The 27,890-nt window shown below is 29.8% G+C and overlaps 1 protein-coding gene across 1 annotated transcript; it reads right to left on the reverse strand.

Annotated features, from left to right (window-relative positions):
* Positions 1 to 3,369: 3,369 nt before the first annotated feature.
* On the reverse strand, positions 3,370 to 26,663 carry LOC124928734 (laccase-14-like). The gene is made up of 5 exons (XM_047468981.1): positions 26,619 to 26,663; positions 26,289 to 26,522; positions 5,157 to 5,243; positions 3,583 to 5,068; positions 3,370 to 3,500 (listed from the first exon to the last, which is right to left on the reverse strand). The coding sequence occupies exons 1-5, from the start codon at positions 26,661 to 26,663 to the stop codon at positions 3,370 to 3,372; spliced, it is 1,983 nt and encodes a 660-aa protein (XP_047324937.1).
* Positions 26,664 to 27,890: the final 1,227 nt, after the last annotated feature.

A 27,890-nucleotide genomic window follows, 5' to 3' on the forward strand; every position in this document is an offset into this window, starting at 1 on the left:
CCCGGTTCAAGAGTCTGTGACAGGTTGTGCAGTGCTGAGAAAGGTTTTAGTCTTTAACCGGACTATCACCAAAGAGTTGTGTGTTGTGTAAGCGGCCACCCTTCCCGAAACCGGAAAACACCCCGGTCCTCCAAGGGCGTCCCCGATCCTAACAAGAACTTACCTCAGTTATATCCTCCACCTTCTCACTCTCCTCCTCCACCTTCCCATCTTTCATCTCCATGTCATTCGTCTTCATCTCCTCCACATTCCCTTCCTGCAAAAATAAAACAACAGTGTGGTCAGTTAAGAACAACAAAAGATAAGTACTTAACGCTTCGTTAAGTACTTAACGCTTCGCTAAGTACTTAACGAAGCGATAAGTATCTTCATCTTACCTCAGTCTTGGCCTTCTTTTCCAATTTGCTCTTCTTCTTCTTCTTCTTCCTCTCCTCCTCCATACTATCTAATTTGACAATTAAAGTGGCCATCCTTTGGTTGGATTTGGCTAATAACTGTTCGCACATACTAACAACCAACTTTTTCATATAAGCCTTGTGATTTGTTTGAGTTTCTTCGTAAGCTGTTTTCATCTCTTTGAGCTCCTCCTTCACCTCTTTGATGAGCTCCTCCTTCAGCGCTTTTACCTTCTCTTTCAGCTCTTCACATTTACATCCAACAGAAGATGTTGGAGGTAATCCAGGACTAGTAGCGGATGGGGGGCTAGGAATGTTGGAAGGACTAGATTCATAAGCAAGCTTCCTCTTCAGGTTTACGGCTTCTTTGAGATTAAGCGCAGCCTTTCTCTTCCGGGTGTTTGGTTTGGAAGTAGGTTCTTCATGTTCATCCTCAGGTTCACTTCCCTCCTCTTCATCATCATAATCCTCCTTCACTAACTTCCCTTCTGTAAATCCCTCAAAAAATTCATCAGTTGACTCATCTATTTGTTCAAAGTCCTCACCACTGTATAACCTCTTCTCCATGGAGGACTCTTCCATCTCAGTCAGATCCGTTGTCTCCAGGGCAGTCTTTATCTCGATCAAGGTGTTCTTCCTGTTGGAATGATAGACTAACAACCTTGGGCGTAGAGGATCATTAAGCTCATTCTTTCTAGCAAATTTAGGAACAAAACCTTTGATGACCTCATATGTCCACACTTGAAATGCCAGTGCAAACCCATAAATGTTATAAGCAAAAGGAGCATAAGGATCAGTACTCTTTTCCTTCTTCTTCTTATAATATTTGTGACTGAGATGTCTCATGTTCTTGTTCAAACCCTTGAGGGTGGCTCTGAAGGTCACCTTCCCCCAAGGAAATCGGAGGAAACTTTCCTCGTCTTCGACCATGTGGAGGATTTTGGCAAATACCACCCTCCTTGGGTCAAATGAAAATAGGTACTGGCAAATTAAGCATACCAGCCCCATCTTCCAGGCATCTTCCTTATCTCTACATTTCAAAAAAGCAGTCTCCAAGTCTTGAATTACTACACTCGTCTTCCCTTTAAAATATTTTACCAACAGAGGTGGACAACCTCGGCATTCTTCTTCGTTCACCTCAGGAAACCTTCCGAAGTTTAGGCCCGTCACCAAGGCGTACTCTTTCATACCAAACACAAGTTCTTGCCCATTGATATTGAAAGTAATCTCCTTGGAGGTTGAGGTTACCTTCCTAAGCAACATGTGATGTACAATAGTTCCTGAGAACTGCAACACTGGCGCAGAGACTATATATCTGAATTGGGTATTGTACACCTTCTCCACAAGATCCATTTCCTCAAACTTCATAACAATCTTCTTAAGGCAGAGGGCGCTTTTCCAAGAAATCCGTCCAGGGAAATCAGGAACGGTGGTTTCTGCCATCTACAAAAGGAACAACAACAAAAATGTAAGATCATATACATAGACCACATCAAGCGTTAAGTACTTAACGAAGCGTTAAGTACTTAACGAATCCCTAAACCAGAAACAATAACCAACAACCAGAAACAAACATGCAAATATAATGCAATAATCAATAACCAGAAACAAACATTAAACGCTAAACCTAACCAATATTAAACCAATAAACTGAAACAGCCAAAACCCCTAAAACTAAACATGCAAATATGAAAACCCATAACCAAAAAAAGACATGCAACAACCAAACTAAAACTAACCTGAGATTTATGGGGAATCAATGATAGAGAGGGAGGACACGAGGGGGACGGGCAGATCGGCCTTGTCAATGTCTTCTTCAGTGTGACGGTTGTAGAGAGAGAGGAATCGAGAGGATAGAAGAGGGAAAATGGAAGAAATGAATGTCCAAATGTTTTATTTTTTAAAATATATGGTATGGCGCGTGCATATACGCGCGCCTCTTCGTCTTCCTACGCGCGCGTGCAGAAGCGTTAAGTACTTAACGAAGCGTTAAGTACTTAACGCTTCGCTAAGTACATAACGCTTCGTTAAGTACTTAACGCTTCGTTAAGTAACTAGCAGAAACGATATCATCTGCAAATATCATCACAGCCAAAAGAACAATCAATAAGATGAACAAACTAATAAACCAAAATGAACAAATATGAACATATATGAACAAATATAACCCAATATGAACAAATATGATTCAATATGAACCAATATTAACCAATATCACCAAAAAGAACATATTTAGGGTTAGGGTTTCATTAAGAAATACAAATAATAACATAAATCTGTTATATAAACATAGATTCGGGGATTAGGTTTCTTATCTTGTAGATTTAGTTCATAGTAGTCGCCGTCGCCGGAGTTTACGCCGCCGGCGACAAACTCAGGAGGAAAGAAAGCATGAGAGAGAAAGAAAATGAAAGAAATGAAAAAATTTGAGTATATATATCAATACTGTTTCACTTCGCGAAACGCGAACTCCCTTCGCGTTACGCGAAAAGGGTAAATTAGTCAAAAAAAAATAAGTGGTCATCAGATCAAAAATTATTAAACATTACCACGGATGCAAATAGGCCTATTTGTAGGGTCATTTCGTCCAATTTCCCTTCAATTGGGTAGGAGAGAGAAAATATTAAAAATATCTCGAAACGGACATTTCATGAAAAATAAAATTGTCTCGAAATGAACGTTTTCGGGACTTGAGAACCTGACAGGCCACGCCGAATTCGTAGACTTGCTTTCGTTGATTTTTTCGTTAAATTTATCATTCTTTTATATATATATAATTATTGTGTCTCTTAAAATCTTTGTAAGGTATCAATATTATATATATATTTATTAATTGACTAAACTCGTACATGAACTCGTAATGAAAGAATAAAAAAGAAAAAGAAAAAGTTGTTTATTTAAAATAACAAAATACTTGAGCAAACACCACAAGAAAGTGTAACAATTTGAATTAAGGAATAAAGAAAGTGTAAATTCAGCATGGAGGCATCTCCTTTGGTGGAGGTAACATTTGGGCTTCTAGTCCTTGTCCATTCTTTACTATCCAAACCATGTCCATTCCCAGGCTCGAGTGAAGCTCCAGGTGACAGTGCATGAACCACACCCCTTTTTATTGTGAAGAATTAATTAAGACGCACACAGAGAGTTATATAATGATAAGTAAATAAAATAAAATAAATTAAAATACCTGGATTATTGGCCCTGAATCTAATGGCAACCCAACCATTCCTAGGCACCGTGGCAGTATTTTGAATTGGAGGGTCAATCAAATTGTAATGCAGAGGATCCTGAGTCTTGTTGAAATTACCAAAACCCCAACCAACCACATAGAAGCTGTAGCCGTGCAGATGAACCGGGTGATCCGCTGCCCCTACAAGGCTGGTCCCCTGAATCACCAACTCCACCGTGGAGTTATACTCCAGCACCACCGCACTCGTCCCCTTCTCCGGCCTCAATATCTCCAGTGGCTGATAATCCGCCGTATAGTTGTACGCCTGAGGAGGGTTATGTGGGAAATCCGATTTGAACACCCCGCTTATGTTGTTGTAGTACGCCCGGAGAATGTCAATTGTCGGGGACACGAAGCTAATGTTGTTCACGCTGGCAGACAGACGCGATCCGTTGGGCCCGGAGCAAGATCCGGCGGGACTGCAAGGCTCCAGGTTCATGGCAATGGCGAAAATAAGCTTGGTGGAAATGTTGAGCGGGACGTCGCTCGGGTGGTTCCGGCTGGCGATGCTCCTCAGCTTTCCGTTGAAGGAAACAGACGCACCGGAATCGTTGTAGAGTGGGAGTGAGGGGAGCAGGGGTGCAGAGGAGGAGGAGGAGTCGTCGTGGTCCTCGTACTTGAGGATGGCTGTGGTGGTGGTGTTATCGAATTCTCCACCGACGTTGCTAGAGTATATCTTGGCCGCCATGTAATAGCTGTTGTTGTTGGGTGCATTGGCCGTTAATAGGGCGTCAATGCTCTGACCGGGTGCTATGGTTATATAGGTGGATCTTATGGGCTTTAAATATCCTCCGTCCGTCCCTATAATGGTGAGTTTGTGCCCGGCTACGGCGAAGAACATTGGCTCGGCCATGCCGACGTTGATTATGCGGAGGTGATAGGTGAAGCCGCGCTTGACCCTGGCGGTGAAGGTGTCTTGTTTAGAACAGGGGTATAAATCCCCGGGTTGACCGTTGATAGTGAGGGCATCGGAGATCTTAGCGCCGCCCCCTGACTTTTCAAAATCAGTTAAAATAGCATTGATATCTGTTTTCCACCATTCCCCTAGTATGATGGGGATGTCTTGGTGGGGCTTAGCAAAGGGATAGGGGGTGCCGTTAATCTTGGGGTAGACCACGATGGCGCCATGGACCGTGGCCCGATCCCAAGCGGAATGGGCGTGCCACCATATGGTACCTTCCTCGTTGGTTAAGACGAGTGTTTGAGTGAACTTGTTTCCTGGCTGAATGGGGCACTGGGTTACGTAGGCGGGGCCATCGGACCATGGGTTCCTGAATTGCTTAACTCCGTGCCAGTGAATAGTGATGTTTCTGTTGCCCTCGTTATACACATCCACCATCACCGTATCGTCCTTGTTCGCGTAAATGGTTGGCCCAGGATATTGCCCGTTAACGGTCAATATCTTTTTCGTGCTGCATAGTCTAGTGTATGAGCTTTCCTTCACCTGTATAAATATATAATTATTATTATTATTAATCAAAATTAAAAACACCCCCTTCCCCATTGTATCAAATTAATTAATAAATAATTACCACAAACTTATAATGAGCTATAGCAAGTGAAAATTTCCCATTACTGATCATCAGGAATAGAAACCCCAAAATGTAAGACATTAATGCCTTCAAATTCCCCATATATTATATGCCTAATTTTGATCAATTCCTTTATGTTTTGATCGTTTGGGATATTAATTAATGAGCTAGTACCTGCTATTTATACCCGAAAGAAATGAGGAAGAAGAATGAATGAATGAATTAATTAATTAATTATTTAAGCAGCTCTTTAATTTATTTATTTTTCTAATTAATGCAAGCTAGCTAGCTATATAGGTGGCCAAGTGGTTGGGGGTATTTCTTATTATTCTCCCTGTATTTGTTTTTTTAATTCATTTGCAGATCATGTATTTAAATTTATATATATATATATATGCACGAATTGGTGAAAGAAAAGCAGCTCATAATCCTAATATTCTTCTTCTTCTTTTTAATACAAGGTGGGCAAATATTATTGATTGTTTATAATAATTTATTTTTCTTTTCCTAAATAAGATGTCAAACTCTAATTCATTTATATATATATATATATATATATATATATATATATATATATATATATATATATATATTGTTGTGAAAAATAACCCAAAAAAAGAAAAGACATAGAAGAAGAAAAATTACTTGACAATATTATTATTAACTCTCACAAAATAATTAATAAAGAAACATTAAAAAGACAATAAGTGGCCAACTTTCCGGAGGACTACAAATGAAAGACCGATTTGTGCACCCTAGCTCGTCAATCCATCGGTGTTCTGGTCGACGTGGAGGAGGAGGCAACAACACAACACCTGCCAAAGACATCAACAAATCCGACTTCATCATGACATCTGCCAAATCTCAATGCCGTTATGCAGGCAGATATCTCCTGATATAATTATTCACACTCTGATCGATCAACAGAAAGCATAATTATATTTTGAATGATAATTTTTTCCCTATATGGTGATAATACATATGTTAATTGTGAAACAACTGTCAATTAATTAGGGTTATAATGTATATATTAATTGTAGAGGACATTAATTAATTAATTTGTGACATACGAACAAATTACACAATATATGACATTAAGTTCTCTACTTGTTTTCTATTTATTTGTTTATTTAAATAATTTGCTAAATTAGAACATTAATTATGTGTAATTTGACATGGACTACTTCTACACAACCATGTATACTACTCTTACACGTTTTCAATTATAAACTATAGTCTTCAAAGTTGGCAACGTCCCTCATTTACTAATTTATTCCTATTTCATTATTTTAAAATTTATACATATCATTCACATGTCTATATATTATATTATATTAAATTAAGAAAATGTTTGAAGGGTGGATTATGTGAAAATTAAAACAAAATATAGAAAATAAATAATAATTTTAGAAAATAAAAATTAAGACTACATTCTTATATTTTAATAATCTTGCATGTAGATTATAAAAGTCATATTATCGTAGATAATGTTAGGATTTGGATACCAAATTTGACCTGCTTGAAACGATATGTAAAAATGCAATAAAAAGAAAAACACAAGAAGACAAAAATTTATAGTGGTTCATTCAAATGAGTTACGTCCACTTCAGCCGCGACCAAATTTCACTATGAAAAAGAAGAAATACATAGTTTTTTTTCACACTTTATCTCTATAGAATTTTGTCTTATCCATTTAACTTTTAATAATAATATATTTATAGGATAAATATTCAGGTAATAAAACCTAAATAAATTTTGGTCAGACCTAAGCCTAAGCCCAAATACAAACTCAATAAACTATAATTAACTATTATAGAGTTTATTATAAGTGTAACCTTCATAACTCAACAATGTCCCACTTGAAAACTAACTTCATCATCTCTCGATCGGTAGTAGCTTTCCATATAATGTTTTAACGAAGAAGACCAATTGAAGTTGCACACAACTTCAGTTTCTCATTTGTCACAACTTTCGTCAACATATCAGTTGGATTCTCACTCTCGAGAATCTTTTCAAGAGCTAACACTCCATATTTTAAAACTAATCAGATGAAATGATAACTAACTTGTATATGCTTCGTCATGCCATGATAAACTGAATTCTTTGTTAAATGATTGACACTCTGACTGTCGAATCGCAACACACTTCCCTCGTAGTCTTGTAACCACATCATCTTCTTAGCAACCTTTGTCACAACAATATACTCTACCTCACAACTAGAAATAACAACAATCTTTTATAATTTTGAAACCCAACTAATTGTAGTACCTCCCAGAGTATAAATGTACCATGTTGTGCTCTTCCCACTATCAACATCATCAACATTGTCAGCATCAACTTATCCTTCCAAACTCATATTAGACTTTCGAAAACACAAAGCGAGACCCGTACTTCCTCTTAAGTATCATAATATCCACTTTACTACTTCCCAATGTTGTCTATCCGGGTTGTCCATGAATCTGCTAATAACTTTCACTACATGTGTTATGTCTGGTTTGTGCAAACCATCGCATACATAATACAACCAATGGTAGAGGCATACAAAACGGTGACCATGTAATTTTTCTCATCCTCTGTTGAAGGCGACAAATGTTTAAATAGTCTGAAGTAACTAGTTAAGAGGGTAATAACTGATTTGTGGAATTTTAAAGGATGATATGTGCGTGAAAAAAGTTGTGTTATGGATAGTCGTATGTGTCACAAAAAAGTTAAATCAACAACTCACTTACTTTTACATTGTCGATGACTGACTAGTATTTTGAGTCTTTTATGGAGTATTACTGGTATAAATTGGGTGATGTCCAAGTTTTTAGGTAATTACTAGGAAGTTTGGATTGATACGGCTGATATGATAAACCTACATATTTGGGTCACCATCCAGATTATTTTTTGGTGAATTATCTAGTTAGAGAGAAATTGTCTAATTTTCAATGATCGTAGTCGTCTGATGCGTATCATTCATAATACTATTATTATGACATTTTTTAAGATTAATTCAGAAAAGCCAATAGAGTCTGTCGGAGAGTTAATCGTTCTTCTCGAAAATTTACGAGTTCGATAATTATTGAGTACCGTTTATTCTTATTTTCTTTTAATATCATGCTTTGTCGTTTTGTATAAAAAATAAAAATATATTATCTATTGTATTAACATATTGATTCGAAAAAACAATTTAGAATAGCTAAACGTCTATAATTTTATTTAGGTTTCGATTCTTATTAAAATTATTTAAACACACCGATATTTTTTTGGATAATATACTGATTATTTAAACAATTCACCATTCTCTCACATATCACTCTACCAATCAAATTATGCGTCTGGTTAAATGGTTAATTATTTGCGGGCAATGTGTTTAACTTCTTGTGCTCACATTTTTTACCCTACCAAAGTAGTCTAGTGGTAAAAAACTAAGAGCCGACTTAAGAGACCAAAATGTCGCAGGTTTAATTTCATCTGAAAACACTTTAAGTTTAAGCGGGGGCATTGACTGTGGGGTGTTATACTAATTCTTCTTTAATTCTAAAAATAATAATTAAAATATTAAAATACATTTACATATTTTTCTAAATAAATAATTTTTTATTAAAGGTTAATATTTATAAGTTTTTCACCAATACCTAACTTTTTCATGATCCCATATCAAATAATATTATTTAAATAACCTCAAATAAGTTATTTAAATAATACAAACAAAGTCCAACAAAACCCTAAAAAGTACTCCTCTTTTGAAAAAAATTATTTTTTAAAAACAAGATCAAACAAACTCAAAGATTTTTGTTTGGTATCAGTTTTTTAAATAATTCATCAATTATTTTAAAAAATATTAATTTATGGTAATTTTAAAAAACTATCATTAAAAGAAATAAAAATAAAAATTTATAATTTATAATAATAAAATAAAATATATTTTAATTAATAAATGTATTGATAATTATTTTTAAAACATCACAATTTTGTAAATCCATCCTTTTCGTCCGTTGAATTGGGGGACATATTAAATTCTAACCATCTGACCCGAGCAGTCCATGTCAATTCATTCTTTAGGGGCCGGCCTACCTATTTTATAATTTTGTTGGCAATTTTCTTAATTTTGTTTTAAAAAAATTAGATTTTTTTTTTTATCAATTTAAAGAGTAATAATGTATAATAATAAATATTTAATATTTTTATTACTGAATTGAATTGAGTAAGATAATGGATGAAAAATGAAATAAAATAATATATAATTAAATTAAAATTATTAAAAAAAATTAAAACAAATATCACCTTGGGACTTGTTTGATTAATGAATTATTTAAATAAATTCTGGGTTTTTTCTAAATATATATTTTTTTATTTGGATTAATTTTGAGTTTTTTTTAAATATTTTTTTTAAATGTTATATTAAATAATATAGTGTGTTATAATTTTATTTATATTGTAATTTATTTTAATTAATATAATTTTTTTAAATAAAATAATTTTTAATTTAATTTATATTAAAATAAATTTTATAATATAATAAAATAAATGTTATATATATATATTAATATTAATTTTTATTAATATAAAATAAAATATATAAGTATACGATAATTTTAGTATTTTAATTAATAAAATGATTGATAATTTTATATGCGGTTGTCTATAACTTTTTCTTAAATTATATTACAATATTTTTATTTTATTAAATTGAAAAATATTAACTTAAATTAATTAATATTTATTTAAATTGATTGTTTAGAGTTAGTTTATATATAAGAAAAAAATTAGAATAATTTTTTTTAAAATATTTAATTTAGATGAGGTATATTATAAATTAATTAATATTTATTATTCAAATATATTAATTTTATTTTTTTAGTATAATTATTTATTTATTTGAATTATTTAAAATTTAAATGTTATGTTAGATAATATGGTATGTTATAGTTGAATTTATATTGTGATTTAATTTTTATTTTATAGTAATTAATAAAAATAATAATAAATTTAAATGGAGGGAAGTTTTAGTATTCAAATAATAAAATTAATTGATTAGATGGTTATATGATATTTGTATTTTAAGATAAAAATTAAATTTTATTTAAATAACTCATTCATCAAATAAGCCCTTCCTTCAAGTCAAAGATTATTGTTAGCTATTGATCGTGATGGTATTATTATAAGTTTAATAAATTAATGAAATGCAAATGAATAATAATAATAATAATAATGAATAGAAAATAATGCACAACCATCCCACAAGCAACCTTCACTAGTTAGGCACGCATTATAATAATAATATGGTATAAGACTTTTGTTATTTTATTGGTTCAAATATTTGGTTATTGTCCAACATGATTCTCTCTATAAGTTTAATACCAAGTATTTTAATACTAAATTACTTAAGATACGAAATCTATAATTAATCATTCCGGTCACACTCATTTTTTTCAATTATATTATATATATATATATATATATATATATATATATATATATATCTTTTTTATCATGCCCAGAATTATACTACTAGTCTTGTTTAGTGAAAATAGTTAAATATAAGAAACAAAATTATAATTTATATAAACAAATTTATTTGAACACGGGTACAATACGCTAGTTATCTATCTAGAGCACAAGCAATCAGTTTTAAACATATTTCTTTAAACACTAAAAATTTAAAAATATTTTAATTTTTGAATTATCAAAACCTAGTGTTCATGTTTTGGTTATATATGATTCTAACATTGATAAGGAAGCTATTGGTAAACTTATCATACCGGATTAAACTTTAAAACCAAAAATATATTTTTTGTCCAAGAACTGTCCACACCCAATTTGATCATCTTCCCGATAAATGATGCTTCGGGAATATAATGATGATCGTCTTCCACACGGGGAAATGAAGTTCACATGTCTTCGGATCAAAGAATGATGTGTATAGTAAAATCATCAAACCTACCATTTATGTTATTGGCGTCCAATCAAGGATTTTACCTTGGCCTGGTTTTCGACAAAAAAAAACATTCATCCCCTGCACCCGACTGAAGATTCTCGCATTGGTCTGGTTTTCAATCGAGAAAACAAGTCAGCACTAATCTTTTGACCGAGAAAGCTAGCCAAACACGATTTTCAACCTAGAATAAACGCACACGACTGATGTTCAACCTCCATGTTGACCGGACACCCAATCTACTGACTTTGGGTTAAAACCGACTTAGACCCGCGTATTTGACACGATTCGCGACTCGAACACTTGTATAAGGGCTTGTTTATTTGGAGTTTTTAATTTTTAATTATATTTTTTACAATTAAAAGCCCTAAACTATTTTTAAAAAATTCGATGAAAATATAAAACGATTTCAAAATATTTTTAGAATATATTCATAAAATAATATTTTGATAAAGGTCTGTTTAAATTTATTTTTAAATTCTAATGCCTCCAGCTTATATTTGTTTTAGGTGTTTTCCAAAATAATTTTCGACATCAATCACATGTACCAACATTTAAATATTATTTTATAATTTTAAATATAATAAAAACATATGCATATCTAGGATTTGAAAAGTAATTAATTAAATAAAACACAATAAAACCAAACGTTCAAGTAAATAGTTCAAGTAAATAGTTCAAGTAATAGTTCAAGTAAATAGTCAAAATTTTATGAATTAGAGACTTTTTTTAACGGGTATGGAGGATCAACAGACAATTTTTTATTTAAATAAATATTTTTTTTAATTAATTTAAAATAAGAAATCCTTTAATCAAATTATAATTTGATTATTTTAAATTCAAAAGGTTATTTAAACTTGATAAAAAAAATTAATTATATTTCTAAATATCAAAAAAATTTTGTTAAAGATTTTTCAACACGTAAACCAATGTAGAAAATTTTCGAAACTTGAACTTTTCCGGGAACAAATGATTTTCGAGCGTTACACTTGCGTTTAAAAGAGTTATTTTTATTTCTTAACATGTAAGCAAAATTTTTTTATATAAGAATCTGAATTATTTTTATATTAATAAATTATAAAAAAATGATAATTAAGTTAAAATAGATTATATAATCTAACTTTTATAAAATAATAATAATATGAATCGAAACATAAATATTTTTATATATCAACCAAATTAAACATATATATATATATATATAAAATAATTATTCTTACAAAAATTATTTTGAAAGAGATCATTCATGCCTCTAAACTTAGATTATATATAATTAACACCAACCCAACCCTTAAGCTAGCTAGCGAATCAGAAAATGCCTTGTAGAAGAAGCTTTAGTCAGTCGGAATTGATTTCCTTTGTAATATAGAAATATTAATATTAATGGTATCTTTTCTAATTTGGAGTTTTAATTAAAAACAACTTCCCCTAGTACATATATAGTACTCTCAACAACAACGTTAACACTCTTTGTGAACTTTCTGTAAAACCTAAAAAAACTTTAATATTGTCATGGCTTTCCTTAATTAATTTGTCTTTTTTTTTTTTTTTTTTTTTGGTTTCAATCTGTTTTGTTTCTCTCTTTTTCTTTGTTTTAATATTAATTAATTATAATAAATTTAATTTGTGTATTTAAGTTGTTTTAATTGACAGTCAAATATTTAATTTTTGTTTTTTTAGAAATAAATTTTAGTTTAGCTTACAACTTTTTATAAACACACACAAAGAATAACATATCATTTGTGTGAAGGGTGCGTTTAATTATATATCATTTAAGGACATCTCATGTGAAAGGTAATAATGGCCTTAAGTTTGAAATAATTAAATTTATTAAAAATACAGCTAAGATATATAATTGATCGATCAAACGTGATCGGATCATATATATGGATTTAAATAAGCTCATTACTGTAGTATGATGATTCAATAAGGACAATATTTAATTGTTAAAGTATTATGCATATGGATATATATTAAATATATATATATATATATATATATATTAAATAAAATAATATAAGTCGTTTAAGAACACAAACGAAAAAACATGAAAAAAAAATAAAAAAAAATAAACACTTAATAGGAATTCGTAGGTCTTCGTGAAGAACGATTAACTAATCAATCGACTTATCGGCGCTTTTCCGAACGATTTTCATAAAACGTTATAATAATAGAATTATGAATGTTTTTTTAAAATGTTGGGTTCCGTTTCTCTTTTGAAGTGCGACTATTCCCCACGTATTAAATACTTAACCCGTAAAAATACTTAATCATTTAACCGGGTGCAGAACTTAAATAAATATATAATCAAATCAATATTAAATATAAAAATTAACATGATAAATAAGAGAATAATATCTATGTTTGAGTTAATTTTATATTTTGTGTTTATTGTTATATCCAGTATACATTTGAATTTTTCGTTGCACGTATTTTTAAGCTCAATAAGACAAAATCATTTGTTAGTTTGTTTTGATGCTCAAACATTTATATTGTGCTATCGTCCTCTTCTTACTTAACAAATGAGATGATGTTCATTTGTATAGTGAAAATTAAAAAAAAAAAAAAAAAATATTCATAATATAAATGTTCTCTTATAAGTATATTTTTATTATTTATACAGTTTTCTCAATATTTTAACCATATATGTAAATGACATGTTACCAATAACAAAATATTTTTCGACGTCGATACAGACAATTTTAAACGTCGATAAAAATATTTGATATAATTTTTTCTAACATTGTTTATTTGATTTCACTACAAAAAAAACGGTTCATTAGTAACTTATTTTTGCAACTGAAATATAACTAATATATTTTTTTTTTTTAAATATGTAACTTAAATTACAACATAAATTCTAAATATTAGAAATATTGTAATATTTTTTACACACGCTTAAAATAGATTGTTTTTTTTTTTTTGAAAAATGACTTAGTGTCATTTCATTAAAATACCCCAAAAGAGAAAAATGAGTTTCAAGAAATAAAGTTAGACAGACCATAACTTTGTTGAAAACATTAACTGAGTTTTAAATAATTAAATTATAGAATAACAAACAATTAATTTCAAATAAAGAATCAAACAAAAACTAACTATTTGAACCTTCCTTTCTTTGTAATGAATTTATAGGGGATATTCCATCTTTGACTGAGCTTTTAACTGTTTTCATTAATCGGAATCCCCCTTCATGTATGTGTGAGAGCGTTGTCATCAGAAACAATATCATCCCAAACTTTTCCTTCTGTTCTCTTATTCGTGCTATGAATTCTTATATTTCTTTCTCTCTAGATGTTGTAGATCAGGTCTCCAAAAAAGCATTTGAAAACATTTGCATAGAAGTTATCGCCCTTAGTTTTTTTCTTTACAGCTCTATGAGTTCGTTCCATGTACCTGGAAAGTTGGTGATATTCATTATCTGAGCAAAATTGATCCACAACTTGGATACAAATGTGCAATCCCCAAATAGGTGGTCACCGATTTCCTCTTTTATTACGCAGATTGGGCAATTGACGTCTGAAATATTCGCTTTGAATACTAGACTATTTTATGCCAATCGATCACCACCTCCTTTGTTCTATTGATCTCTTGTGCTTTTCCTGCCATAAACATTCTATTCATAACAGTATCTCAACTTTTTGTATTAGTGTTTTCATTGAATTGCATATTATTGACCATATTCATAATCTGACTCCTTCTTGAAATACTCTTCAGAATATAGCTGCATTTCCTTCTTGAATATCTCTAACTGAGTGCAAGAGACAATTTTTTTTATTCTGACTCTGATAGATTAAAATTCCTCCCGAATAATTATAGGATTATTTTTTAGCCATTGATCATGCTAGAATAATATTTCCCTTTCATTACCAATTCTGAACCTAATCATCTGATATGTCTTTTCTCTGTCTTTTCTCTGATTCTTAAGATTTTTTCAAGGATCATGCTATTTATTTTTGATTTGATAAATAGATTATTGTTTAATAAGTCACTGAAGAGTGATTAATTTTTTATTAATTAAAATGGTGCAACTTCTTATAAAAAGTAATTCTTACAACTTTTAAAGTAACAATAATATATAGATAATTACAAATGAGATTGGAAGAGAAGTTTGAAAATTAATTGATGATATTTAAAATATATAATTGCATGTATTGTAAAATATGTTATATTTATTATTAAGATATGAAATTATTGTAAAATACAAACATTTGACTAATTATATTGGTAAAATATAAAAAAAATAATTTATAAATTAATATAAATCATGTTGCAATAATAATTTAAAGCATTTTAAAATAATATGTTTACCAACATAAATGTTAATGTTAGGATCGGGGACGCCCTTGGAGGACCGGGGTGTTTCCGATTCAGGAAGGGTAGCCGCTTACACCACACAACACACACTGATTGGTGATAGTCCGGTTAGAGACTAAAACCGCTCTTAACACTACACAGATTGTCACAGACTCTTGAACCGAGTTCAAGTGCGGAAATGTCCGTTTCAATCTGAAGCAACAAATACGATTCGGTTTGGAGAGTATTTAGGAGGAATCGGTTAGAGAGGATGGATAGACCGGTTTGGTTAATAAAGAGGATTATGTTCCGGTTTCGTTTGAAGTGAGTGATAGTTCGGTTTTAGAGTGAGTAAGCCGGAAAATAAAGAAAATGACACAAGACAAGATTTTTTATGAATGTTCGGAGCAAACCCTCCTACGTCACCCAATCTTCTCAGATTATGAGAAGGATCTCCACTAACTTGAATGTTACAACACTCACACAATGCCGAATGAGCCTTAATCGCTACTCGTCGGTTACACCACTCACTATGATGTAATACAATAACTTTTTACACTTGGTAAAATACACACACAATACACAAACACTTTCGGGATTTCAATCACTTATGCGTAAGATCTTTCGTTTTCTGTTTCTTCTCTCTTGAATGAGCTTTTTCGTAGAAATCTCACGCGTATTTGCGTGTTCGCGCGAGAGCTTCTTTTTTTGAAATGATTCAGCTTCCTTTTATAGTGAAAAGATGACAAAGGTCATATTTTCTCTCTCTAGGAGTTTGGTCACTAGAAGTCGTGCCGGTTGACACATGGTAGACATGCACTAAGCCGGTTTGGACACATGGCAGACATGCATAAGCCGGTTTGGACACATGGCAGACATGCATAAGCCTTCGTTTTTCTCTCTTACATATTCCCAAGGAATATTGTAATAATGATTTTGCCCCATGCCTAGTTTCTTCTCTTACATATTTCCAAGGATATTGTAATCATTATCTAGCCCCATGCCTAGTTTCTTCTCTCTCTTACATATTCTCAAGGAATATTTTGTTTGTCTTAACACGTTATCTTCAAGATATTCATATTTTTGAATCATTTGCCCGTTGCAACTCAACCGGTCCTGAACTTGAACTGTTCCGGATTTCTGCACAAAGGTTGAACTTGTCCGGATTTCATCTCAAACCTGAGAGTATTTATTAGTCGTCTCAAACCTGAGAGTATTTATTAGTCGGAGCTGAGGGCAATTAATGACCGGAGCATATTTATGACTAGAGCGGCTGCATTTAATCAACCGGAACATTTATGACCGAGCGGCTGCATTAAGTGTCGGTTGATCGGAGCCTTCTTTTATTAATTGTCTGTTTGACTGATCTCCTAACTGAACTCTAGTTGACCAACCGGCTGACTGAACTTCTTGGCCAAACCGGTTGACCGAGCTTTTACTTCAAACCGAAGTCAAACAACCGAACAATATATATATTTCCAACCGAATGGATTTTGCTCAATTTCCCTGAAATAGCAAAACTTTAAATATTATTTGCAGTCAGTGAGATTTTATCCCTGGTCACCTGTGTGGCAGGCAGAGGTGTTTAACACTACGCTACAACAACTTCTTGTTATATTTAAACCAATTAATATACTTGATATAACTTAACGGTTTAACATATATATTTGAACTTAGTTTTATCTATTCATTAAACTTTTCATAAGTTATAACAATTATTTTCTAACAATTTCTCCCTTTTTAATTATTTAGAATAAATATTCAAAAATCGTAATGTGTGGCCGGTTTGAAAATTAACTTAATTTTTCTTATCAGTTAATACAATTTTTGTTGAAATAAATAAATAAATAATTATTAAACAAGTCATTATTAAACAAGTCATTAATAAATAATATTATAATGATTATTATAAAATAAGTTGTAAAATACCAAATAGCATAAATAAAATCTGCAATGCAAATAATGTTGTAATATCTATTATAATATTTTAAATAATATATTTTAAAATAAAAATGTCTAAGTTCTGACTACAAATATAATTGTAAAAATAGTTACAACATACGTTCCAAAATTTACAACTTCAAAATAGCTTTTAGTTTTTGTAATATTACATATTAATAAATACTTATTTTAATACTATTTCAAAGAGAGCATTGTAATCCCCGGTAAAATCTATTGTTTCATGAAAAGCGTGAGATTTGAGAAATTCAATATCGATTTACGTGTCAATTTTTTTTTTAAAATAAAATATTATTTAAAAAAAATCATTTATTCCTTACCGTTTTTGAAATTAATTAAAATAATTAATTTTAGAGTTCAATTTTAAATAATTAGGGGATTTACGATAATCAAATCACATGATTTTTTTAAAATCTTTTAATTTAAATTAATTAAACATAATTAATTAAAAAAATTATTTATATTTTAAATAAAGTCGTCAATTAAATTTTAAAAATCAATAAAAGTTGTCATATGTATACAAACGTATTGATCAAAGTTTTTTTTAGTTCGTAGTTTGGTGACACTCGGGAAAGGACTTTCGCGCTTCATCCTCCGTACCCATTTTAAAAACGGTATTTACTTATAAAGTTGACTTTTAAAAATCGGTTGTATAACGTTTGAGTTTTAACCGATTATTTTTACGGTCCTAGTCATGCTTCTAGATTTTAGCGTTATTTAAAATATTGAAACAACAATATTAAAAATGCTGGTACATGTTGTTGATGATAATTATGGAGTAAATATCTGAAGAATATCATTCATTTTTAAAGGCATGAGGGTTTATAAATAAAAACCAAACAAGCCTTTGTCGAAATATTTTTGTGGAAATATCCCAAAAATTATTTTAAATACATTTCTAATTTTTTAGGATTTTTAGAAAATGATTTAGGTCCCAAAATTATAAAAATAATTTTGGATTTTGAAAAGTGGAACCAAATAGGCTTTAGGACCGGAGTCCTAAGCTTGGAGTTCATTTTTATCGGTCGAGGTCAAAAAACCCTCGGGCCGGGTCGAGAAACCTCTCAGTCGAGGCTCGGGATCTTTGGTCTAAGTACTAAAGTCCATCGGTCGAGGTTCTAAGGACTCACGGTCTTTGGCTTATCTTACCGGTCTAAGTGTATGAACCTATCAGTCATGGGTTAGCCCGGGACTAAGTTTCTCGGTCGAGGTGTATAAACATCTTGGTTATGGGATAACTCAGGGCTAAGTTACTCGGTCTTGGGTGCGGGAGATCTCGGTCCCAAGCCTAGGATTCTCAGTCTCAAGGTTAGACTTATCAGTCCTTTGGTTTGGGATTCTCGGTCCTAAGGTCGGACCTCTCGGTCCTTGGTGAGAATCTTCAGTCGGATCTCTCGATCATAGCTCATCGGTCATAAGTTCAAATTTCTCGGTCTTAAGTTTCGGTCCGGACCGAGGATCCTTGGTCAGACCTCTTGGTCATAGGCTAATAAGCCTCGGTTCTCAAGAACACAAAAGTGCAAGTTTTTAAATTCATTTTTTAGCTCTAATTCTTTGATCTAAGAGTTTGGGTAGCTTCACAAAACTCTCATGAAAATGTTGATAATCATTTAAAGGTATCAATCGACCTAGATGATGACCAATTTGTTCAAAACAGTTTGTGATAAAAAAAATTGCGTTTTTGATTTTAAAGTTTTTTTGAAATGTAATGAGTTATCCAATAGCTTACTTATACTACATATATTTGATTGGTACCAAAACAAGAACACTCGATGTTCGTTTTGACCAAATCAAAAACTCAAAATTTTTAATTTATTTTGAAAATTTGATTTTGATCAAAATGATCGAGATGGATCAAGCATGATCTAAATAGTTGTCCAATATCATTATAATCATGTTGAAAAACTTTATGGGCTATGATTCAACAAAATTAACCCAAGAACAGCAAATCTGTTTTTCTTTTATTTTGAAAATTTAAATTTGGGTTTTTGTTATTTAGATCGATTGATCGATTCTATCATATCCAAATAATTTCTAAATGATTCTAGTATCAGTTTCCATTCATAAAACACCATAAACAGTAAACATACAAGCATATTCAATTTGAAATATAAAAATTTCAAATTCAAACTATAAATATGAATTAGAGGGTGATTAGAACATTACCAATGATTGAAACATTACCAAGGTGGACTAACGGCTGAGTTCAAACTTGAAAAAACCAACAACGGTTCTTCATCTTTATCATCGCGGCGCCGCGATGAATAAGAAGAGTGGAGGCTAAAACGACGTCGTTTAAGGTATGTTTAGGCGTTCCATTGGTGTTTCGTTAACTCATGGCATTCCGTTGGCACTTGAGTAGACGGAGCCAACATCCGCGTTAGTTGTTCTCCTGCGTCTCAGGCGCGCGCTGCTTCTACTACAACGGGCTACGTTGAGCGCTCTGAGCCTCTAATGCGTTGGATGTGATTCTTGCGTTCATCCGATAGACGCGGTTCCTACTATAATCTTCTCTTCTGTTTTCGGCTACACCCGATTACATATTTAATTTTATTTTAAAACCTTAAGGGTTTGTTTGAAATTGATTTTTCTTTCACCCTATTTTTAAATACACGAAATATTAAAATAAATATGGCAAATATTTTACCAATTTTTTTTAATTTTAGGGTTAAATAAATATTTATTTTTAGGTGAAATGGATAAAGCAATTAATTCTAAATTATTTATTTTTGTCCCTTAATTTTTCTTAAAATTATTTTTAGATAAATGAGTACAACATTTTTCCCGAATAATTTTATTTTTATTATTTTGACCATTTTTTTAATTAATTAAGCTTTTGTTATGATAATAATTAACTTAATTAATTGTTTTAATTGATTTTTGGTCATGAAAAAATAATTATTTTGATTTTATTTATTTAAAAATAAGTTAAAATAATTATTTTAATATTATAAATTGGAATATAAATTTTTAGTGCTTACAGGTACTATTGCAAAACCGCATATTTTTTTCGTGTTTGTTATAATTCTTATTATCTAAACAAAATGAGTTAAAGTCGCATAACATGATTGTTTGATTAATCCACTTAATTATATATATATATATATATAATATTTTATATTTGTCCTAATATTATTTAACAGGTAGATTATAATTTTTAAATTTCATACATGTTATTTTGTAAATTAATTAATTTTTTATGTGTAATTTTTTATTTGAATTAAACAAAAAGAAATTAATTAGTATATATCATAGGTTCATACATTTTGTATTTGAAAAATGTGAATTTCTTATTATTTTTTAGTGGAGAAATCATATAATCTTCAAAAATTTCAATTCTACCGTGCGAATCCTTCACTATAATATGAAACAGATTTGGCCGGATGTCATTGCCCTTTGGCTATCAATTAATTTCATAATATTATTATTGCTCGCATGAATCATGTTTAAAAAATACATAATATGTTCCTCCTCCTGGTTTGTTTTTGTTTATAATGGTCTCTCCTTAATGTGTGCGAGAATCCATTTCCAAACTAATTTTATTTATCGTTTAACTTCCTGAACTAACATACTTGTTCATTATTCTCAAACTAACATACTTTACTATTCAAATTTAGTTATCATATTTTAATTTAATTAATTAATTAATTTTTATTATATTTAAACTAATTAATAAATATATATTTAAATTATTAGTTTTAATTAAAATATTAAAATTATTACTTTTATAAATTAGATTATTTATATTTTGAGGTATATATTTACATTATTATTTAAATTTTAAAATATATATTTTAAATTATTATTTTTATAAATATTATAATTATAATTTTAATATATATATATATATATATATATATTTACATTTCAATTATTATTTATATAATATAATAAATATTCACTTTATCATCTTCATAAATAATTGATAAATACTAATAAAATTTAAAATATTTTAACCATAATTATGTATAATAATTTAATAATTTATAAAAATAATTACAATCATTCTTCCCTAAGTTATTGACGATTTTACTTAATACATTTTTAATTTCATCTCGTATAACTTTCTTGGTCACACCTCCCACAAATTATAATTTTTTTTAGTTATCTATCTTAATTCGAATACGCTGACTTTGACTTCGTTAGTTTTTCATCTTTTTCAAAATTTTATTGGGAATAAGATTATCATATTTCTACTAATTTTGTACTATTGAGAACTTCCAAAATTGATTCTTTTGAGCATATCTGAAATTGTTAACAATATATTTCATGTTAGGTTTGTTCATTGATAAACATTTTTGGCTGAATTATGTTTTTATTATTATTTTTCAAATGTTTAATCTCGTTATTTTCCACTTTGTTTGGTGATATTTTGAATATCTTATATTTTTTTTATAATGTTTTTGTAATTATATTTAAACGATTCTTATTTATATAATATTGAATTAATTTTTTTAAATAAAAACAAAATTTTATACAAAATAATAATTAAAAGTAAATATATATTAAAATATAAATAATTAAATTTATAAAAATATTAATTTATGTATATATATCAAAATATAAATGATCATATTTATAAAAATAATAATTTAAATATTTTAATAAAAATAACAATTTAAATTATATATATATTTAATAATAAATTTAAATATAAAAAATTGAAAAAAAAATTGAAACTAAATAATAAAATAAATTAATTTGGAAATTAATTTGATGCTTACAATACGAAAAAGAAGTTGACTGACTAATTAATATATATTCTTAAGGTCACAACTAAATATATACTAGCTAGAGGTTACTTTTTACCGTATTGTACAGGGCTTAATTTACAGATTTAGAGATTGTTCAAATTAAGTGCTATTATTTTTGTGACTTGTATTTAATTTGTGCTATTAAGTGTATATATATATATGTTACATTGTTTAGGGTGGATCTGTTCATTTAATATTCCAATATTGGTTTTGGATGGAGGGTGGAAATACTGTATTTGTGGACTCTGGCACGTGCGGCTACAGAAAAATTATGTCATTTATTAGTTTTTAGTATGATTTTTTGTATTTTTCAGAAAGAAACTTTTGTGTGATCAAATGTTTGACTCACGGACTTGGTCCTTTAACATCAGGTTTAAGTGGCTGTTGAACTCGATCTAGGAATGGCAAAACTTCGGGTTTTGAGGGACCTGAACCTGACCCGATTCTGCCCCGAAAAAACGTTTCCACGATTTATCCGAATTTGGCCGGTTCTGACCCGACCCGGACCCGTTAAAAAAATAATCCCAGAATTTTTAATTTTTTTTAATTTCTTTTATATAATTAATAATTTAATATTTATTTTTTTTATTAGTAAAAAAATAATTTTCAATAAATTGTTTTAAATTGTTTTGGTTGATGGTATATGTATGAGAGGATATTTTACTTTTACTCGGTATATTTTTTATTTCATTTTATCTGGCAAATTCTATCTATGTAGGTATGACAAATTTTTTGGTATGAAATAATTATTTTAATCGGAACATAATTGGACCCGATATCGTCTTGAAAAATTGAGTATTCAAATAATTCATATTTTTTTGTATGACTGATACCCGGCATAATTTAAGAACCAAATATTTATAAAAAATTATTTTCTTAAAAATATATATTTTATAATTTTGAACTAAATTTGTATACCTTTATAATGTTTAGAATTTTTGACTTCTTGAATATTATTTTTAACCCTTTAATAAATAATTATTTTTTAATAAATAAAATATAAATATTATAATATTTGATATTATTAAAAAAGTTTAAATTAATTTCATAAAATACTTAAATAAGGAGAATTATATATATATATATATATAATATTAAAATTATATTATTTTTAAAGAGTAATAAAAAAAATATTACTATCAAACTTAAATTTTGAATTATTAAAGGATTGAAAAAAAAAATCATTTAATTATAAAGTTGTAAACTTTCCATACATCTTTATTATTATATTTACAAGAATAAAAAATTATAAATCTTACCGACGTACTCTCTTCCTAGGCTCTAAACTGAAACATAGCATTTTTCTTCAACAATGGCGGTTTCGGTCTTCTTTGAGCTAGAAGAACCGAAACAGAAGTCGTCGGAACCGAAACGATACAAGAGGAACCGAAACAGTTTCTTTTAATTATTGGGTCTCGGTTCGGGTCTCGGTTCTTCTATCGAGTACCCGGAACCGAACTATTCTAACCCGAAATAGCCCCGAACCGAAATGCAAAAACAATACCAATCGATCGATTCGGTTCCTTCGGGTACCTGAACTGTCGGGACACAGCTGCGCGCCATGCCTAACTCGATCAAGTGATATAGAGGTGGTTCGCAGGATGAGGGAGAACTCTTTAGACGTCATGCATCGGTAATTAATATCTTATAAAATATATTTTAGGAAAAAAGTTCGCTTAGACGTATGTATTTGTACAACTATGTACTAATAAAAGTTCATTTAAACCTAGTACTATACAAATTGGCTCATTTAGTCTTTTTTTTTTTTAAGTAAATCGTGATTAATTTTTATTTTTTAATTTATATATTTATTAATATATTTTCTCTCTCATTCTTTTTTATTAATAAATGAACTTTTATTTTTATTTTTTTATAAATATTTTATTATTATTATATGAGTATTTATTATTAATTATTTTAATTTAATTATATATATATATATATATGCATTTTTCATTAATTATTTTAACTTTATATTTTTTATGTTTTTTTATGTTTTTTTCTTATATTAACATTAATTATTAATTATTTTAAAATTGTTTAATCCCAATAATTGAATATAACAATGATTTATACTTTTAACAATAAAAATTATTTAACACAAAAATAAATTAATTAATATTTAAATAATAATAACAAGTTATTTATCAAACATAAAAAGAGTAATAATCAAATATTAGACAAAACAATGTTACTTAAATTAAATAAAAATTAAATAAAAAATTATTAATTTCATTTTTGTTCATATTAAATTAAATAAGAATGAGAGGTAACACGGGAAAAAGCACAAAAAGTAGAATGGGCTCCTCTTGTATGGTCAACGAAGATTATCCATAGACACTAGTTCATCCTATGGCTCGCCTTCTAGGAAAGACTCAGCACTCGTGATCGTATCAGCAAGTATATGAGCATCCCGGACACGAACTGTCTTCTATGTAGAGGAAATGAAGAAACCATATATCACCTATTCGGGAGTTATTGTATTGCTTCAGAGCTTTGGGACATATTTTATAAAAGTCTAGAGCTAATTAATTTCCCGAGTGAATGGAATGAAATCAAAGATGCAGCACTACTTAAAGCCAAGAGAAATAGATTTGCAACAAGCGTGTTCAAGTGCGGCTTTAGAGCAGTGGTGTATAACATTTGGCAAGAACAGAATGTAATGGTATATGGCAGAACCCGCAGGAGCGTTGAAGAGTTATGGAAAGATATTGTATTGGATTGCAGCGCCCTCGTGAGAACGTGGACAAGAATTCCAAGCACGGATCAGAAGTGGAATATCTATAGGAACTGGAATTTACCGTTTTTTAAACTCATTAGAATTGAAAGCATTGTAATCAGATAATTCATTTACGTTTTTAACTTTTTAGCTTTTATTCAGAATGTTACGACTTCAAAATCATTCTAGGCCTGTCTAGAATGATCTCTTAAACTCGTGGTTTTTTTTCCCATTTTTGAGAATTTCTAATGAAATAACGTTAAGTCGTTTTTCCCAAAAAAAAAAAAATTAAAATAAGAAAAAATTCTTTTAAAAAATATTACAATAAAACATAAAATTCATATATAAGTTGTTAAAGTTTTTTCAAAACTGACAATTTAAGATCTACGAGACAAAAAAAAAAGATGAAATAAAAAAATTGATATAAAAAGAATAAAAAATTTAAAAGAGAAATAAATTACCTGGTTTAATTAATATAAAAGAATGAGAGAGAAAATATATTAATATTTAATTATTAAATATATAAATTTAAAAATAAAAATTAATTATGGTTATTTAAAGAGGCTAAATGAGCCAATTTTTGATAGTATATATGTTTAAATGACCTTTTATTAGTATATACGTCTAAGTAAGCTAATTGTACAAGTACATACGTCTAAATGAGCTGTTTTCTTATATTTTATAATTATGCTAGTACGTAAACAATAACTTTATAATTAGAAGAGGAGAAATGATTGGGAGATTAAATTTTGGAGAGTGAATTTTAAAAGGATTGACGTGTCGCAATCTGATTGGTTGAAAAAATAATAAAATTTCTCTCTCTTCTCTCTCCTCACCTTTTATTCTTTTTCCACATATAGTAACACATCATTCCCTCGGATCTAACCAATAATTACATATAAGAAATGACCGGAGAGAAAATTTTAGAGAGATAATTTTAAAAGGAATAACGTAACAAATTTTCTCTCTCACACTGATATGGTAACACATCATTCTCTCCCTTATTCACTCTCACAAATTCGGCATATATAGGCCTCTCTCTAAGCCAAAATTTCTCAAATTTCTAATAAATCAATTAATACATTTCTATCAATATTTTTTATATAATACGATATTATAATTATATATTTAATTTTTGTTAAAATTAAGATTATTATCGTTTGTTTTTAACTGTGGGCCACAAATATATTTTTAATGGGCCCTGAGGTGGGGAAATTTGATGAAATTGCCCTACTAATAGCCTTAATTCTAAAAAAGGACCGCGTCTGATAATGTTTGCAAAATGGACCTTTTTGCCCTGCGAAAAGTCGGTAATACCCTCGCGCGCCTGTTTTACCGCTCAATTACGAGAAATGTCATTCACGCATTTTCATCTAAAAATCGTGAGTTGATTAACGCGTTTTAGATGAAAATGCGTGAATGGTATATTTCTCGCATTTGGTATTCCTCGAATTTGATATATTTCTCGTATTTGATATATTTCTTGCATTTGGTATATTTCTCGCATTTGCAGTTTTCCTTCCTCTTTTCCTTGGCTTCATATCGTCTGGATTTAGTAAAGACGACGATAACTCGTCATGCCCGTGATCTACTCCGCCGGTAACAATCTCCGGCGAGAAAACAGAGTCGTCTTCTACCTTAGGCGAAAAGCTTATCGTGGTTGGAAGAAGTGATTTCCCAAGGGTTAGATCTTGTCTGAATATCCTCGGCGAAGCTTTTCCCTATACGGCGTGATAAGCTTTGAATTGAGATTTAACCAATTGAATGATACTCTAATCTTCTGGAAATGATCTCATCGAATAACCCAATTCAACTACACCTGATTTGACAGGAACGAAAGCCACAGTCTGAAACTGCGCCATCTTGGCTAAGAATGATATGGTTTGATAATGTTCTAAACAACCCTTAAGATCAGAAACTCAAATGGGTCGACCAGTATTAAACGATTGAGAAGGAATCAATGGTTTATCGAATGTAAAACAATAATACATGGAAATCAGATAGAACATCTGCAAATAAGAAACAGAATCAAAACCCAATACAGATCTATTATTATTATTATTATCTTGTCTTCCTCCCCCTCCAAAACAAATCTGTAACTTCTGAAGAACCTGTCTCCTTCGATGATTCAGATCTCCAATTTCACCTCAAAATGCGAGAAATATCAAATGCGAGAAATACATCAAATGCGAGAAATATACCAAATGCGAGAAATACCAAATACGAGAAATATCAAATACGAGAAATATTATTCACGCATTTTCATCTAAAACGCGTTAATCAACTCACGCTTTTTAGATGAAAATGCGTGAATGACATTTCTCGTAATTGAGCAGTAAAATAGGCGCGCAAGGGGTATTATAGACTTTTCGCAGGACAAAAAGACTCATTTTACAAACATTATCAGGCGCGGACTTTTTTGGAATTAAAGCTATTAGTAAGGCCATTTCATCAAATTTCTCTTGAGGTAAAGGTACGTGCATACACCAACTTAACCTCTAATAAATTTAATTCGCATGCTAATTAAGTTAAGGTTAGGATAGATGTGTCGTTTTATTTTTGAAAGCATAGATACCATTTCGAGGGATGAGTAGAGATAACCAAGCACTATGCCACCTCTTATCAATTAAAACATGCAGCCAAATTAGGAAATTAAACCCATTCCTAGTTTTTTTAAGTACATGAAAATTATGTTATAAATCTTCTAAAATATAATTTATACAATTATTAGGTTAAAAACCAAGCATTATGTTAATGAATTATACATGACTTTAGTAATTGTTAAATTTAGGTAGAAATATCCCTCTATATATGGACGTTAGAAAATGAAATTAAATTTAATGAGAAACAAAAGACATTTATTTGTATTTATGTAGTTGGATAAAAATTAAGATACATAAACAAATATCCAAATATATATATATATATAGTTTTTATTAATTAAGTGGGTGAAGTGTGATATATGTACGTACGTATATGGTTGAGGAAATGAAGATGCATTGAAATGAATTTATTATATATAGCTTTTATTATATAGGCCAAGAATCATGTGACTTCGATATTATTTATTTATTGTACGTACTACTACT

Source organism: Impatiens glandulifera, chromosome 3, assembly GCF_907164915.1.
Source record: "Impatiens glandulifera chromosome 3, dImpGla2.1, whole genome shotgun sequence".
In the NCBI taxonomy this organism is placed as follows: domain Eukaryota; kingdom Viridiplantae; phylum Streptophyta; class Magnoliopsida; order Ericales; family Balsaminaceae; genus Impatiens; species Impatiens glandulifera.

Excerpts from the sequence above, each read along its gene's own strand:
- LOC124928734 (XM_047468981.1), bottom strand. The coding sequence starts at position 26,663 with ATGGCGCAGTTTCAGACTGTGGCTTTCGTTCCTGTCAAATCAGGT. Across the intron at positions 5,244-26,288 it reads ATGCGAGAAATATACCAAAT|GCATTAATGTCTTACATTTT; the intron begins GCAAGAAATATA and ends GGGAATTTGAAG. Across the intron at positions 5,069-5,156 it reads TAGCTCATTATAAGTTTGTG|GTGAAGGAAAGCTCATACAC; the intron begins GTAATTATTTAT and ends ATATTTATACAG.